At 32.6% G+C, this 15,918-nt stretch overlaps 2 protein-coding genes across 5 annotated transcripts; both read right to left on the bottom strand.

Moving 5' to 3' along the window:
* Positions 1 to 2,256: 2,256 nt before the first annotated feature.
* On the bottom strand, positions 2,257 to 5,526 carry LOC111810083 (Divalent ion symporter). Of its 4 annotated transcripts, XM_023696651.2 has the most exons (4): positions 5,347 to 5,526; positions 4,871 to 5,016; positions 2,783 to 4,213; positions 2,257 to 2,695 (listed from the first exon to the last, which is right to left on the bottom strand). In XM_023696651.2, the coding sequence occupies exons 3-4, from the start codon at positions 4,107 to 4,109 to the stop codon at positions 2,433 to 2,435; spliced, it is 1,590 nt and encodes a 529-aa protein (XP_023552419.1). In that variant the 5' UTR covers positions 4,110 to 4,213; positions 4,871 to 5,016; positions 5,347 to 5,526; the 3' UTR covers positions 2,257 to 2,432. The 4 variants fall into 4 exon arrangements, with proteins under 4 accessions (XP_023552419.1, XP_086973340.1, XP_086973338.1 ...); XM_087117214.1 differs by lacking the exon at positions 5,347 to 5,526 and having other exon boundaries at positions 2,783 to 4,210; positions 4,871 to 5,146; XM_087117212.1 differs by lacking the exon at positions 5,347 to 5,526 and having other exon boundaries at positions 4,871 to 5,145.
* A 3,981-nt stretch (positions 5,527 to 9,507) lies between these two features.
* LOC111810082 (uncharacterized) lies at positions 9,508 to 13,642 on the bottom strand. The gene is made up of 3 exons (XM_023696650.2): positions 13,316 to 13,642; positions 9,928 to 12,003; positions 9,508 to 9,841 (listed from the first exon to the last, which is right to left on the bottom strand). The coding sequence occupies exons 1-2, from the start codon at positions 13,406 to 13,408 to the stop codon at positions 10,636 to 10,638; spliced, it is 1,461 nt and encodes a 486-aa protein (XP_023552418.2). The 5' UTR covers positions 13,409 to 13,642; the 3' UTR covers positions 9,508 to 9,841; positions 9,928 to 10,635.
* Positions 13,643 to 15,918: the final 2,276 nt, after the last annotated feature.

The following is a 15,918-nucleotide window of genomic DNA, read 5'->3' as shown; positions in this document are numbered from 1 at the left end:
AATACTAACATTTTCATTATAAATATATTTAATAATGAAGATATATTATTGTCATAAATATTTATAGAATATTCTTCTCAAAATTGAGTGTTGACTTTTTTTTTTAATTTTTAATATGGAAAATAGAATATGAACACATGTCAATTAAGTCATTAGTTCACACCGTTTAAAATTTTCAATTATAATTTCTTATTTTTTTCAACCATAAAAACTAAATATGAATTTTATGAAAAAAAAAATATATATAGTTTTTTAAAATTTGGGAAAATATTCCAAATTAGAATTTCACAAATTTATAATTTCGAAAAAATAATTTTAACAATATAGTTTTTTACTCCAGAGATTATTATAATATTGTATTTATTGAACTCTCCTCGATAAATATAAATATAAATTATTAGTTATAATTATATTTTTATAAAAAGAAAAAAAAAAGACTAATTATTAGTGGGGCCTTAATTATTAAGTAAATAAGTGATGATGTCTAATGCAGTAGACTTCATCATTTTGTGCCCTTTATTTATTTATTTACATTCTTTTAATATAAAGTTGGAGAAATCATATGGATAATAGTTAGTGCATTTACTTTTTCATATAATTTATTTTTTAAAAATTGAATAATCGATATTTTAATATTTAAAAAAAAATAAGTTTAAATACTATTATACTTCTTCTATCCCAACAAAAATACAGGGTAAAATTTGGGTCATCATGTAACGTTTTGTGCTCGAGATCTGTAATAAAAATTAGAATTTGAATTTGACATTTTCTCGTCATTTTTTATTTTAATAAATTATCTATTTGACTTATTTTAAATTATTTTTAATAGTGAATAATGTATTCACGAATTAATACGAGTTGTGTAAACATATTTTGTCTTTACTCACACGTTCTTTCAGAAATTTCTGAGTCACCAACATAAAAGTATGTCTGATAGTAACTATCAATTTTTATAATTTTTTTTTTAATAACAGAAGATAAAAATATTATTTAAGAAATGTAATTTGAATATCCTTTTTTTTTTCTTTTTCTTTTTTTCATTTTGATTTTTTTTTTTTTTTTTTTTGGCAGTCACAATACTCCAAATGCAACTGGTGGCTGATTACGGATCTACCCTTTTGAATTTGGGCCAGTCCATTATTTGCATGGGTTTACTACGTATATATTTTTGGTCAACTTTCCAAATTTACGTCTAAAATAATGGAAACTTGAATTTTTTTAAATATATATTAATCCAAAATTTGAAAATAAAAGAAATAGACGTTTTTATATGGACGTTTTACTTTTATTGAAAACAAAAATCTGAATAAATGAACCGAACCAACCTAACTCAAATATTTTATGGTTGGGTTGGATTCATTACTTAATAATTAAAAAAAATTATATCACGAAATCGTATCTAATAAATATTTTAACTCCACCAACTCAATCAATGAACACCTCTAGTCGAACAAATAACATTGATGCTTGTGCCTATTTTTGCAAATTATTTCATATTTTGAAACAAGATGTGATCAGTTTCATAAATTCACACATCCTTTTGTGTTCAAAGTTGAGATGATTCTTAGCATATTTCTGTTTATGAGATGACTTTCTTACATAAAGGATGCATTTTCATTCTTTCAAGCTTTAAATGATTCTCAAGGTTGATTGAGTAAAGGAATTTCGAAGATAAGAAATTATTGTTCTCGTCCCGGAATAATAATCTCTTGTATTTGATCTGTCTTATTGAAATGAAAATATAACTTATTTGTATAATTATCTCGATAGAATAACTATTATGCTTGTTTCTAATCTTAACAAAAATAAAACGTGGATCTCCGAGAAAGAAACCACATAATTATCTTTGATTCTCCCGACCACTCTTTAAAATACTTTAAGATATGCAAATAAAAAGCACATTACAATAACTTTAGCATGCGAACATGCTTTGAGTTTCGGTCTTGCGATCGTACTCCTCGAGCAAAGTGTGTGTTTCACGTGTTAGCTGGGGCTCTGAGCTACATAGGCCAAGGGTGGACTACCAGACCGCCACCTTCGCCCTTTAGAAATAAGGACGAAGTAGCGATCGTACTCCTCAAATAGAGTGTTTCATGCATCAATGGGGCCTTTGATTCACACTCATCGTTTACGGCATAGACCACCAAGTTGTCACCCTCACCCTTTAAAAATAGAGGCGAAGTAGCGAGACCAACAGAAAGAAAAGAGCGTTTTAAACCTACAATGTTGCATTAATAATAAATATTAAAAAATGGGTAGTTATCAATTCATTTCGATTCTCAACTCAACCATATCTGGAACAATTGTGTGATACATAAATTTGTACAGACTTTTATCAAGGAAACACTCTTCATATCTATATAGATGAACTTCAAACGAAATCTACAATTCTAACCATTCATAAAAGAAAGCAAGAAAAAAACAAAAGGAAATCACTTTATAAGAACTAAACCAATGGCAGTGACAATGAGAGTTGAGGGAACTCCAAACTTAAGATGATTCCAGAAGGACAAATTGTAGCTTAGCTGTGGAGTGCGACGAGCCTGCTCGCACACAATCAAGTTGGCAGCTGAGCCTAACAATGAGAGGTTTCCAGCCACAGTACTGATCCAAGCTAAAAGCAGCCATGCCCGTTTCTCTTCCGTTGGAGATATCGCAGCAGCCGACGCGGCGACACGTGCTCCAAGCAGTAGAACTAACAAGATCACACTCAAAAAGCATAAGATATGATGGAATTGGAAAAGAAAATTGAAAACTTGGAAAGCAAGGAAGAATTTAGTACCAGTAGGCACGTTTGAAGCCAAGTTTGAGAGGTATAGTATGACAAGAGCAAGCACAACAATCCCAGAAACACGATCAATCTGAGCATGCGGCTCCATGAAATCCCAAAAAGCACTTGGCAGTCCAGTCTTGTTGAACCCATCAACCGTCATAAACATCCCACAGAAGAACACTAAAAGTGAATAGGAAACCTTTTCTAGGCATGGCTGAGCATCCTTGAAATCAAGAACCACAAGAGCGAGTGCAGCAGTCACTGCAGTCCATGACATGTTCAACCCCATCAACAGAGCAACAAGCATTCCTATAGTCACAAGATAAACGCAGCATTTCCATGCAATCCTTCTCCACTTTGTGCTCCAATGCTCCTTTTCTTCAGAGGACTGCAAAGAGACTGATTCTTTCTGTTTATCCATTGAGTTTAGGCTCTTAGAAGAAAACCCTTCTTCCCTTTTCTGAGAAGATGCATCTGATATTCTTGCCGACTCTGTCAAAGCACTATGAGACCTGTGGATTTCATTTTCTTTTGAACTTACTGATCTTTGAGTTTCGACATTTGCGTTCATCGAATCCAACCGAGATTCCCATTCCGGAGAGTTAAGGGATGGAATTTGTGTGTGTGACAATCTGGCAGGTGAAAATCTATGAGAAAGAACAACTTCATCTGCTACAATTTCTGAGGATGGATCTTCTTCATCCTTTTGAACAGATAGCAATTTCCAATATAGGATAAGAATAATTAAAGCGTTTACAACAACACCAACAAGCATAGCTGGGAGTATTCCAACCACAAATTCTCCAAAAGGGATTTTACTCTGAACAGCTATCACCAAGTTTTGGGGGTTGCCAATAGGTGTGGCTGAAGAACCAATATTTGCACTTGATGCAAGGGCAAGAAGGAAGGGACGAGGTGGAAGATTATGTTGCCTAGCAATTTTCAAAACGAACTCGGTCAAAACCACACACGACGTGTCATTGGTGAAGAAAGCACTTGAAATTGCAGATATCAGACACACTCGACAAATCAAATCCTTTGCTCCTTTGCTCCTCCATGACAGCACCTTACCCAAATACTTGAACATATCAGCTCTTTCAAGATAAACACTTACTACCATTGTCCCAAATAGAAGACCAAGTATTGGGAGATCAATGGCCGCATACGCTTGATCTGGAGTTAGGACTCGGAACACGACCATTAGCATTGCCCCCAGGAGAGACCCTGCAGTTCTCCCAACTGGTAGAAATGGGATAGCAGGGAAAACAGCTAATAACCAGAACGTTGCAAAGGCAATTGAGCCTAGAATCACTTTTACAGTATGATCCATTGCCATTTTCGCAACAAGATTCGACTCGAGTCAGCCTTGAACCTGATTGACTCGAATTTTTCGAATGTCGTTTCAGCACCAGAGTAGCCGAGAGTATCTTGATTCAACTTCTGAGAAGAAAATTTAGTTTGCATATCTTATCAGTCATATAAACAAAAAGAAACAATAACCAAAATGATGGAATACAAAGACAAAATTTCAGGAACCTGATCTATGTAGCTTGAAACGATGACAAAATTTCTGAACATAAACCATCTGTGAAGAATTTATACAACTTTCTAAGAGATAAATGCTGATTGAGCCAACTTGTTCACACTTCCTCTATATTTTTAAGTTTGAAGATAAGAAGAAGTCCACTAGCTATGTAACATTAATTAACATAAAGTTCAAGAACCAATATTAATCTAATAGCTACAACTTTTTGAATTATAAAGATATCAATATGGTTTTAAACAGTGCTTTGAAACTCGGCCTTTCCACCCTCAAATTGGCCATTGCCATGGAGTTCAGAATCCAAATCTTCCAAGAACAATAATGGAATTACGAAATTCATTGACCAACAACAAGAATTTGATCTAACAACGAAATGTAAATGCAGGTTTTTCACATACTTCAGGAAAGGGCAGCTTCAAGCTCTCATGACTTAATCATGGAGCTTCAAATCTTCAAATCTTGAAATCTCCAATCAACAAGAATTTGATTGGGATGTTAACAAATTTCAAGTTTAAAACACAAAAGATTAAAAGGAATCAAAAAGAAGAACTTACGAAAATTTTGTTTGCATCTGGATCCGAAAAGAAGAGATCTAACTCTTGCTTTCTCTTCGAAAACGAATGGGAATCTAATCAAAAGTGGATATTATGGAAGCTGCTCTCACAGTAATTCAGAGCAGAGAAAAAGTTGGACTGCTTTCCTGTCCACATGGTGAGCTCTCAGCTTTTAAATGAAATAATGGTTATATAAAGACAGAATTTATAATCGGACACCGATTTCATGCCTATTTCGTCGACCAGTTCAAGTTACAGGGAATGTGATTCCCAAATCCATTACTAAATTAACTCCTATTTTTTTATTTTGTCTGACAAATAATTGAACATTACTATTCATCGATGTGTTCGTCATATTAGCCGTTCATTTCTTCGCACCCTATTTATTGTGAAGATCGTGAAGTTTTTTCATACTATTCCACAAATTGGGACAAAGGTTAATAATAAAGGTTAAGAATCATCCATAAACAGTTTACCATTTGTCCTTTCAATCTCTTCGTATCCATTCTATCACAGTCAGCGGCGGGCTCCACCACGTCGCCGGTGTAACCGTCGATCTTTCTTCCTCCGTAAGAGGATCTCTCCTGTTAAGGTTCTACCCTGGATCACGTCAACAAGCGCACCTGCAAACGGCAAGTGAAGGCTAAAAAGACAAATGACGGCGGCTACCGGCGATCCGCGACCGGCGGAGGAGAAAGGTGGATCGTGGGCCAGGGGACTTGTGCTGGATTTGTAATTAATTGTTCTTATCTTATTTATTTTCCTTTTTTTTCAATGAAAAGACACGAAATAAAATTTTGAACTCAAAAAAATAAAAATTACAATTACAATTTCTTTTTTTTTTTTAACCTTAATCATTGAATTCTTTTATGGCATTTAATAAAAACTTTAGAGCAATCATTTCGAAATTTAATACAAACTCAATTATTTATGTACTCCACATAAAATCTATATTATATGTACGGTTGCCAATTCTCAATCTAGATTTTTTTTGTTTCTCTTATTTTTATTCAACAGATTTTATTAATTTCACTCCATTTTTATATATTCAGATTTTTTTTTTTTTTTTTTGGAAATTGAAATTTAATTCAATTAATAAAAAATATTATGTATGTGTTGATTTTTGTTAAATTATAATATGAATAATGCAAAAATAAAATAAAATAAAATAAAAATGTTAGCCCAACAAAATTGGAGATAAGAATTATACTCCTCGACCTCGACCTGATCTCACTCTACATAATTTGTTTATTTATTTATATATAATTTGTTTATTTATTTAAATTAAATATGTTTAAGATTATATTATATTATATTGTAATATTTAAGTTAAAAGACGATATTGAAGGTTTTTTCTTAATGGTGAGAATTTCTAATATTAAAATTTAAATTTTTATAAATTATGTTAATATAATATTATATTATATTTTTGTTACGAAACATTATTGGATTTATTAGGACGTTTTATCATTTTTAATAATAATTATATTAAACATAAAAATTGTCAGTGTTTTTTTTTTAATAATAACTTTAAACAAAATTAATGGAAATTTTTTAGCGGAACTCGAATCCTGTCCTAACTCCACAAAAATAAACTAAAATTTTTTCGAGAATGGAGATTGAAATAGATGATGAAGACAAGGACGGGAAGGTTTATCTGTCTCCTGCCCATCCGCCTCATAGACATCTCTGGATGAAAGTCGATCTTGTAACAAAATTAATTTTATTTTTAATTATTGTTTTATTTTTTCATTGCATACCATTTTTGTTTATTTTATGTTTCCAAATTGTTTTTTATTTCATCTCATGAAAATAAAATAAAAAGTCAAATAGTTTTCTAAAATAAGAAATTATAAGTTAGATAATAACCTTTGTTTCCTATAATTGCAATTGATCATTATTTGTTTCCAACTCAAAAAAATATGACAATTATAACATAACATACAAAAATGGTTAAGACTACGACCGATCATTATAAAAAATGTAATAAATTATATAGTTTCGTAAAATTTCATTATTAATATATAATAAAATAATTATGAAATTATGACATTTATGTAAATTTTCTAAAACTACGACAGACAGAACATAATTTATTTTCAACAAAAAAAAAAAATATGATAAGTTATAATAAATGATTTGTAAATTTTCTAAAATTATAATAAATTATTATTCTATTTTCGACCAATTAAATGCGTCGAATTATAACTAGACACATAACCGATAAAATTTAATCAAACGTTGAAATTGAACCACAAACGTACAATATTATATGATGATATGATATAGTAAATAAATTTGATTGGATTAATGTTATAAGAATGTGTGAAACATGAAAGTAGATTGGTACCCACCAATGTCTCTTCAATAATAGACTTACCAATAAAGAAAATTTAAAATAAAAGGTGTGAAACGTTAATTAATATATTTTCCACGATAACGTTAATTAATATTAATTAGCAGGCTTAATAAATTTATCAACTAGACTTATAAACGTTTACAAACAAATCAGTTTAGATTTTTTTTAAGATCGTTAGTTTCATTAGTCTAGCGTTGAAAGAAATCTATATTAGTTCGAGCGACATTTTAATAAATTATTCTCTAAATTTAAAATAAATTTATAATTATTGTGTTTTTCAGTTTGATTGGACCTAATTTTTAAAATTTGAAAGTCATTAACTTTTTAAAAAGTTTTTTTATTTTTATTATTATCACGAACGATTACTTATAATGTGAATACTAAGTTACGTGTTGATAATTTAATAAAAAATAACTGTATTAATCAAACGAATTCGACCCGCGTTAACTCATAAGATATAAAGTTGGAGCACTTTAATTAACCTAATTCATGATAACTTATTCCATTCACAATGACAAGTTATGTAATTGCACTTAATAACAGCCACGAAACCAAAGTAAAAACACTTATCTTTTTAAATTATATAAATTAAAATTAAAAAATAATAAATATTTCTATATATTATTGAAAAAATATATTTAAAAAAAATGTACATGAAAGGGATGGAAATTAAAGAGAGAAAATTATAAATTTATTTGGAAAAATAAAAACTTTAAAATAGGCATAATATTAAAAGTTGCATATAAATTTGTGGATTATATTAATTCAAATAATTTTCAACAATGTCATATCGAAAAGCATCCCGTTTTCTTTTTGTTATATTTCGGTGTTAATAATTTATTTAGAATGATTTCTAAAGTGGTTCCTTCCACGTAAAGCAAATTTTCTATCAATGTTTTACAAAATAAACTCGACAATAATTTAAATTTAGATTTCTTTTTTAGATATAGGTTCGCCTTGAATTATTAAAAAATTGAAAATTTTAATTATAATGATGAAAAGTAAAATAAATATATATATATATATATATATATATATATATATATATATATATATATATATATATATAATATATATATATATATATTATAAATAAAATTTTATTTTTTAAAATTAGTTCGTTCAATTGAACCAATATAGTTTTAGTAGAATTCGTTAACCAACCTAACTTATACTGTCTTCATTTGAACTTAACTCAATTTATATTAATTTACCGCTCAAGTTATTTATTAATGTTTATTTAATAATAGAAAATAACAATATTTTATTTCCCTTCATTTTGTTGCTATAGGTTAGGCAGCACCAACCTATTGAATTGTATCTAAGGATAAGGCTACTGCATTATCACAATATTTTTATGAATATAAATTAATTATAAAATAAAATAAAATTTGAGTGATTTACAGGTCAATATGCATTAATAAAACCTCAAATATTACAATTTATTAAAAAGTAAAATAATTTTTTTATTAAAAATTAAAAAAATTACAAGTAAGATTAAAGAAACTAGAATTTAAAGGTTAAGTATTAAAGTAAATAAAAATATTTTTTTTTAAATAAAAAAAAAAGTCTGCAGCCTCTTGGTAGCCTTTCCTTTTTCTTTTCAAAACATTACATTGGTGGAAGCCTCCAACTCTCGACCTATAATACTAAAAGATTCTACAAAAAAAAAAAAAATTTGGACAGGTATTAGACTCTATCGTGTTATCACTTAGCACCTACTCAAGATATCTAGTCTCAAAGGAGACGAGCATAGCTAGTCGAGGTTACAAACCTGACTCAAATACCAGTTACTTAAATAAGGTAGCCTGCTCCTAAGAGCAAGAACGAGACAACCCCGAGGAACCTCCGACTGCACATGAATTCCATATCACTAGCTGCCTAAACTCAACCGCCAAGAAGAGCTACCATACCTTGAATAGTATACTACTAACTACTTGGCTAAATATATAAATCATTAAAATAGTGATACCCTCCAACTTGTTAGACACCATTATAGTTCACATGTACCTACAAAGGAAAGTTTAAGAACTAATTATACACGCGTTAAAGCTCGAAAGTTGTGATAGACAATATAGACACGAACCTCTAAAGTTCGTTCAACATTCTTTTTAATGATGGTAACATTCAACTTCCATCTTTATGAAAATATAATGTGACAAAGGCGGTAGCTTCTGGAGGTATGAAAGAAAGATTCACATGGAGCCTATTCTCCAAGTCACGCAGTTATGAGATGACAGAAAAATTAAATGGAAAAGCCCCACTCTGCCAGTGAACAGGCTGAAGTGTTTGTTGGGGCAAGTGGAAGCGGGATAGGGTTTGCTTGCAATTGCTTTAAATCGCAATTTGCCTCCACAATTGACCTTTATCCTTCTCTGTAAACCGTGTGGTGTTTTGGGAAGAAGAATGTTATAAATGTGGCTTTCTCAAGGTAGCTGAATTGTCAGTTTCTCTTGACATAGCTGGGTCCCCTTGTTTTGAGCTGAACTTTCCTCTCTTTCACATTAAGCTCTCGACGTTTTCTAACGTCGTATACTTTCGTACGTCCACTTGGATCCTTATTTAAAAAGTGGTTATTTTGTTCTAGAGATCAAAATAGTCGCTTCTTAAACCTACAAGAATGAAAAATGGACATGTTAAAATATGGAGATCAAAATCAACCAAAGTCAATAATTCAGCATCAAAATACTGTTTATACCTTTTTAGATCAACTATTCATTCCCTGCCTTGAGAAGGAAGTCCTTTGCAGTTTCTGTTTAGATGGGGACAGCCCAAAAGAACAGCCTTGTCCTGTATAGACTTGGAAGTTGTCAAAATGAACTTTGGGCTGTCTCCATTCTAACATAAAGGGAGAGTTGTTTTTCCCAGAAGTTTTCCTTGCCTTGAGCCCAGAAGAAGGTCCATTCTAACACAAAGGGAGAGTTGTTTTTGTAGGCAGAAGAGCAGAAAACTGACTTAGAACTCTAAAATTAAGATAAATGTTTAGCACTGTGGACATATGAAGAAGCTAAGTAAACTAAAATCACCGGAGTTTTCCAGAAAGGAAGTTTTCATTGTTGGGGAAGAATGAAATTTCTTATTATTATACAAGACAAGAAAGAATAAAGCACTTCAAAGATCCTATGATTATGAATGATATACTCCTTGAGCTATGACAAAGAATGCTCCTTCAGTACCCACACTAGTTATCCCTAATAACTACTTTCTTTCTGCTGTCTATTTGAATAGTGTTTTCACAAGGCAACTTTGAAAAACATTCTTTTCCTCCAAATCATTCCATCTGTTATCTGAGATCACAGGTCCTAAAAGTTGCATCTCCAAAGGATGATTACATTCAAATGTACATTCAAAAGGTGGGTTGTTGTTTCTTCTTCGTTTCTTTCTACTGTTGACATCCATGTCAAAATCAGCTGACCCCAGGTTGCAACATTGGGAAGAAAGTCCAGTTGTTGCCTGGACTAGCTTCCTTCACAGCCACCTTTTCATTGGCCCACCATTCTGCACCAATGGAGGCTGTGCTGTGTATTTCTCCTTTGGTTTGGTCAAAGTTGAACTCTTTGAACGAACCAAGATTTACGGCTCGTTGATTTTGGTAGCATTGATCATCCTCTGCTGAAGTTTTATCCGGTGCTGTGGAAGTCTTGATGTCAAAGAACTCACAACTTTCAGCTTCTTTCGACGATTCTTTGTTTTTGTTTTGAGAGTTTGTGCTTGTTTGCTTTGACTTGTTTGCAAGACAACGCGCAACATCTTCACCAGTCAACTCAAATGACACCCTATGATTTGCCACATCATTTTGACATCCAGTTTCTGAGTTGGCAAGGGAAGCCACCTCAGATATTTGGCTGTCCAACAGTAGACCATCTTGCAAGGCATGCCCCAAACCATCAGGAGTAACGGTTCCAGAACCCAATCTTGAATCTTGCCTCACACCATTTGGCGTCACAGATCCAGATCCCAATCTCGAACCCATAGCCATACCATCAGGGGTCAAAGTTCCTGAACCTAACCTAGAACCTAAACCAGTACCATCTGGCGTCAAAGATCCAGAACCCATTCTTGAGATCCATTTGCGAGTCGTAAAATGTTCGAGACCCAAGAGCTTCGGAGCATCTGCCATGCGAAACTCAAGAATGGGATGTTTATCAGGAAAAGGAGAAGATGTACCAGAGTTTGAAATTACTGATCCAGGTGATATAAGATGGGCACCAGGGCTTCCTGGGTAGGGTTGATAAGGCTGGAAATCACAATGTGAAAGTGCAAACTTCTGGTTAGTCCCAAAACTTTTATTAGTATGGCTCAGAGAAGATGTCAGCAATTTAGCAAATGGTACTTCAGGAGATGAGGGTGTGGTCAATTGCACGGACTCAGGAGGAGGAGTAAAAGGGGCAGTCGATGGTTCAGTGGGGAAGGCAGAAAAGACTGGAGGTGAGACCAACTGGGTATCATATGCGTAAGGGCCTATTGCAAAAATGGATGCAGGTCCATTTGGGGAGTAGTTATTGACTGAAAGAGCAGTTAAAGATAGTAATCCAGCAGGAGATTGAGCATTTGATGGAGGTTCGGACTGGAGGAAAGACGCAGGAGAAGACGGAGGGGCTATGAAAGGCAATACCACGGTGGTTGAAGGTGTACGATGCTCAACAGCAGGGGCAACAGCCCCAGATACTGCAGGTTCTGGAACAAGCACAGCATGACCTATACGCTTATTGTTTTTCTGCGAACCATTTCCAAAACACCAGTACAGACTCCAGCAGCTCCCCCATCTTCGTTTCTGAAGTCAGATAACAGGAGAATATAAATGAAAAAACCACAAGAAACTGAACAACGATTCCACTCTAGCTAAAATACAGTTTTCAAGCCATCAGAGCAGCATTAAAACACTTGTTCGGAAATGTAAGAACTTCAGCAGGTATAGAGCTCTATAAAGGCTGATAGCCACCGATTATGCTGTGTTAACAAAATATGTTATTACTTCCTCGCCTCTCATGTCAGGCAATAGAGAATAGGCTGAAAGGAAGAGGATGGGGAAAACCTTTCTTCATTAATTCAAAATCAAGCTTCTCAAAATCCAAACTGTTCATGTTTCTAGGCCAAATTGATTAATAAATAATTCAAGTTGTGTACATACAGAACAAAGCCAAGTGGTTTCAGAAAAGTTCTCCATAAAGAGATAAACAGGCATGAAATTTTTTAAGAACATGGAGAAATGAAAGTTAACTCTACGATATCTCAGTTTTGAGCCATCCATTCAGGTAGATGATCTAGATCTTGAAAAGACTTCTTAATCTTAATACTAAAGATTTTGGCAGTAAATTGGTCCATAATAAGACGCGTATGATGGACAAGAACTGAACCTGGGGCATGGAATCTTCCTTTAAACAGAGGCAAAGTTTTGTCTGTCCCCATTAAAAGAATTCTCAGCCCAGGCTAAGCTCAGCCTTGAGAGAAAAAACTGAAGCTCAGAAGAGCCGAATTAATTAATATACTGTACAAAGCTACAAGATCCATTATCAGAAACAACTAATTCAACAAATCTGGTGCAAAGTACAAAAGATCGCTAACTAAATTGATAGAAGATCATTTATATTGACAATCTTACACCGAATGAATCCAAATCTCGAGTGAAGTTATTGCAAAGAATCGGGCAAATCGCGCTTGAAATTAATTTCCGAACAACCTTATGTTATCCTTACTCTCTGTTCTAAAAACAAATTAAAAGAAAACTTTCAAGTTACTTTATCCTCAACCTAGCAGCTAGAGCAATTAAGCAACAAGCTGTTGTGAATCTAACATTCAACATCTTCACAAAAAAGCAACACAATCAACAACCAGCAAGCGAAGCAGAGAGTACCAAATCAAAATCTTAGAATATAGAATCAAAAAGGCGTAACCAACACAGTTTTATCAAATCAAAGAAATTCGTTCAGATCACCGACCTCGATGAGATTTTCCCCATCTAAACTCAAAACAGCAAACCAACACCGAGATCAAAGACTTCATTCTCAATCAAATTACTGCACTTTCTCAGTTCCAAAACAAAACCAGACAATAGAATAAAGAAGAAAAAAAAACAAACTACCTACCGGAGGTGTCGGAGGCTGGACTCGAGCCTCAGCGGAGACGATCGCAGTAGCAGCAGCATTAACCGTATCCACGCTGTTGTTCATGCTTCCCATACCCAGTTTCTTCCAATCCAGAGAGCTCAGCCGCCGGACTTTTCAACAAGTTCGCCGTGATTTCCGATCAATCGACGCCGCTAACTCGCCAGCAAAATCAATTACTCTCCAGTGAGATTTGACAGCCAAAAAAATGAAGAGAGACCACTTCTGGATTTGATCTAAGAAATGAAAAACTCAGACCAAGAAAGAGAGAGATTGAATTTTCTGATTTTATATATTACCAAAAAAATATATATAACAAATAATAACCAAAATAAATAAACATATAATAAAAAGTCTGAGTTGGGTGGCTCGCCCGGTATTTATCCTCTGGTTTCCACAATTTTTTAATTTTTAGCACATCTCATGGGACCCACTTTAATTATTCATAATCATAATTTATTAATGGCAACGCCATGATAACTCCATAATTGCTATTATTTTCATTAATCACAAAAATATATATATTATTTCTCTCTCTCTCTCTCTCTCATAACACTCACATCCTCCTTAAATTGAGGGATTTTCTTACTTTTTACTGCGGTTAATAAAAAGAAATTTCAAAATCATCGTACTTCCACTTCAGAAATATGGACAAAAATATACTTTTTTTTTACCTTTGAGTTACCTAGATTAACTGTCTTTTAAGATGACAGTTGTAATTGTGGGTAAATTCTCTTAAAAATTACTTTTAAAAAAAACAATAATAAACAATTTATTCATAAACGAATTAGGAGTAAATAATTTTAAAACCAAGCGATTTACCTTGGTTTAAAATTATTTCCAACCCTTGGATTATGTTTGTAATTTTTAATCATTTGAGAATGAGGGCTCGTTCGTAATTTCGCACATGTTAAAGTTTTATTTTCTTTTTTTGGGATATTTCAATATACGCATAATTTCGGATGGTGTTGTCGGAAAAAGATTTGTTTCAATTTCATATAATTTAAACCACACTCTCACATCATTATTTGTTGACCCACATTTAAATATTTATTCCTTTTTATCTGTTTTTCAATTAGAAAATTCATAAAATTTATAATACACATAATGAAATACTATTGAGTTGTAAAAAATAAAATTATGAGCGGAAATTACCATAAGAGCCTCCGATATAAATGCCCTTGAAGTTACGACAAATTACAGGATGTGCCATAGGGAAATAAGTGCAGAACGGTGGGCTTTAAATTCCAGTCTCCAACAGCAAAAGGAGGTGCGCGTGAGATACTCGTGAGTTCCTTGTGGTCTCATTTATGCGATTTGTACTCCCCGGCACGTGACCCATGTGACTCTCATTCTGTGGGCCATCACATACTCTTTCCTAAATTATTATTCATTAAAATTGTTTAAATGTGATTTCAAATCATTCTTAAAATAAAAACGAAACATGTTTTTAACCCTTTAATATTTTATTTTACCGTCAAAATTTTAATTTCCATATATATTTTACATTAATTTTAACCTATTTAAAATATTAAAATAGAATTTGACGATGATGACACGAGTAGTGCACGTGATGGAATCAATGGAGAGGTGCAAGCAACGTAAATATAAGCAATTAGGAGGGTAATTTTAATTTAAAGTGAATAATTTTTTTAATTAAAAAATTACAATTCATTAATATTATTTTTTTATTGTTACTTTTACTTGGAAGCATAACCCCCTTTTCCTACCCCCCATGTAGTGCACGTGTGCAGATCCACTTGCTTTCATATTATGGGTTTTCGGTGTCAAGAAAGTGACTTTTTATTTCTTTTTATTATTATTTATTTATTTATTTATTTATTTTCCTTTTTTTCCTCAAACTTTCTCTCTCTAGATTAAGCTTGCACGAATGGTTCTCTCATACCCATTATTGAATTGCTTTATGATGATGATATCTCAACTTCTTCCTTCCCCTCATTTTCTCTCTATCTCTCTCTAAAAAGGCCCTTTTTTTCATACTCTTTTGATTGACACCTAACTTTTTAACCTTTATTCTTGACCTACCTTCATTCTTTTATTTTCTCCCAACATTTTGTTCCTTAACAGTTAACATGTTTCACTTTTTAATATCAATAACATCCCACGGAGTTTCGTCTTTTTCATGAAGGTCCTAAGTGTAACAGTCCAATCCCACCGCTAGCAAATATTGCTCATTTTAGTTCATTACGTATCGCTGTCAGTCTCACAATTTTAAAATGCGTCAGTTAAGGAGAGTTTTCCTTGCTTCGTTCCTTCTCTCATATCAAGAATGTTGGGTTCTCGATCTTACAAATCTAAACGTGTAAAATTCGATGGAGAAATTTGAACTCGTATTGAGTTATAGTAAGATTTGTGAATTGCTTACGTAAAAACGTGAAAGATTAAGTCTAGATGGTGAAAAATAATTAACTTGGGTAACATATAAATATTACTATTTTATTTCCATAATGAATTTGTCCATAAAGTTGGAAAAATAAGATGAATATCATTAAAACTAGATTGTGGTGAGGAATGGAAAAGTGAAGTGTTGGTAGCTACCTTTAGGCTTTACCAATGTCCACACG

Source organism: Cucurbita pepo, chromosome 14, assembly GCF_057944985.1.
Source record: "Cucurbita pepo subsp. pepo isolate OVF chromosome 14, ASM5794498v1, whole genome shotgun sequence".
In the NCBI taxonomy this organism is placed as follows: Eukaryota; Viridiplantae; Streptophyta; class Magnoliopsida; order Cucurbitales; family Cucurbitaceae; genus Cucurbita; species Cucurbita pepo.
This window is presented reverse-complemented; position numbering and strand designations above follow the sequence as displayed.

Excerpts from the sequence above, each read along its gene's own strand:
- LOC111810083 (XM_023696651.2), bottom strand. The coding sequence starts at position 4,109 with ATGGCAATGGATCATACTGTAAAAGTGATTCTAGGCTCAATTGCCTTT. Across the intron at positions 2,696-2,782 it reads GGCTTCAAACGTGCCTACTG|TTCTACTGCTTGGAGCACGT; the intron begins GTACTAAATTCT and ends TGATCTTGTTAG.
- LOC111810082 (XM_023696650.2), bottom strand. The coding sequence starts at position 13,408 with ATGGGAAGCATGAACAACAGCGTGGATACGGTTAATGCTGCTGCTACT. Across the intron at positions 12,004-13,315 it reads TCCAGCCTCCGACACCTCCG|AAACGAAGATGGGGGAGCTG; the intron begins GTAGGTAGTTTG and ends ATCTGACTTCAG.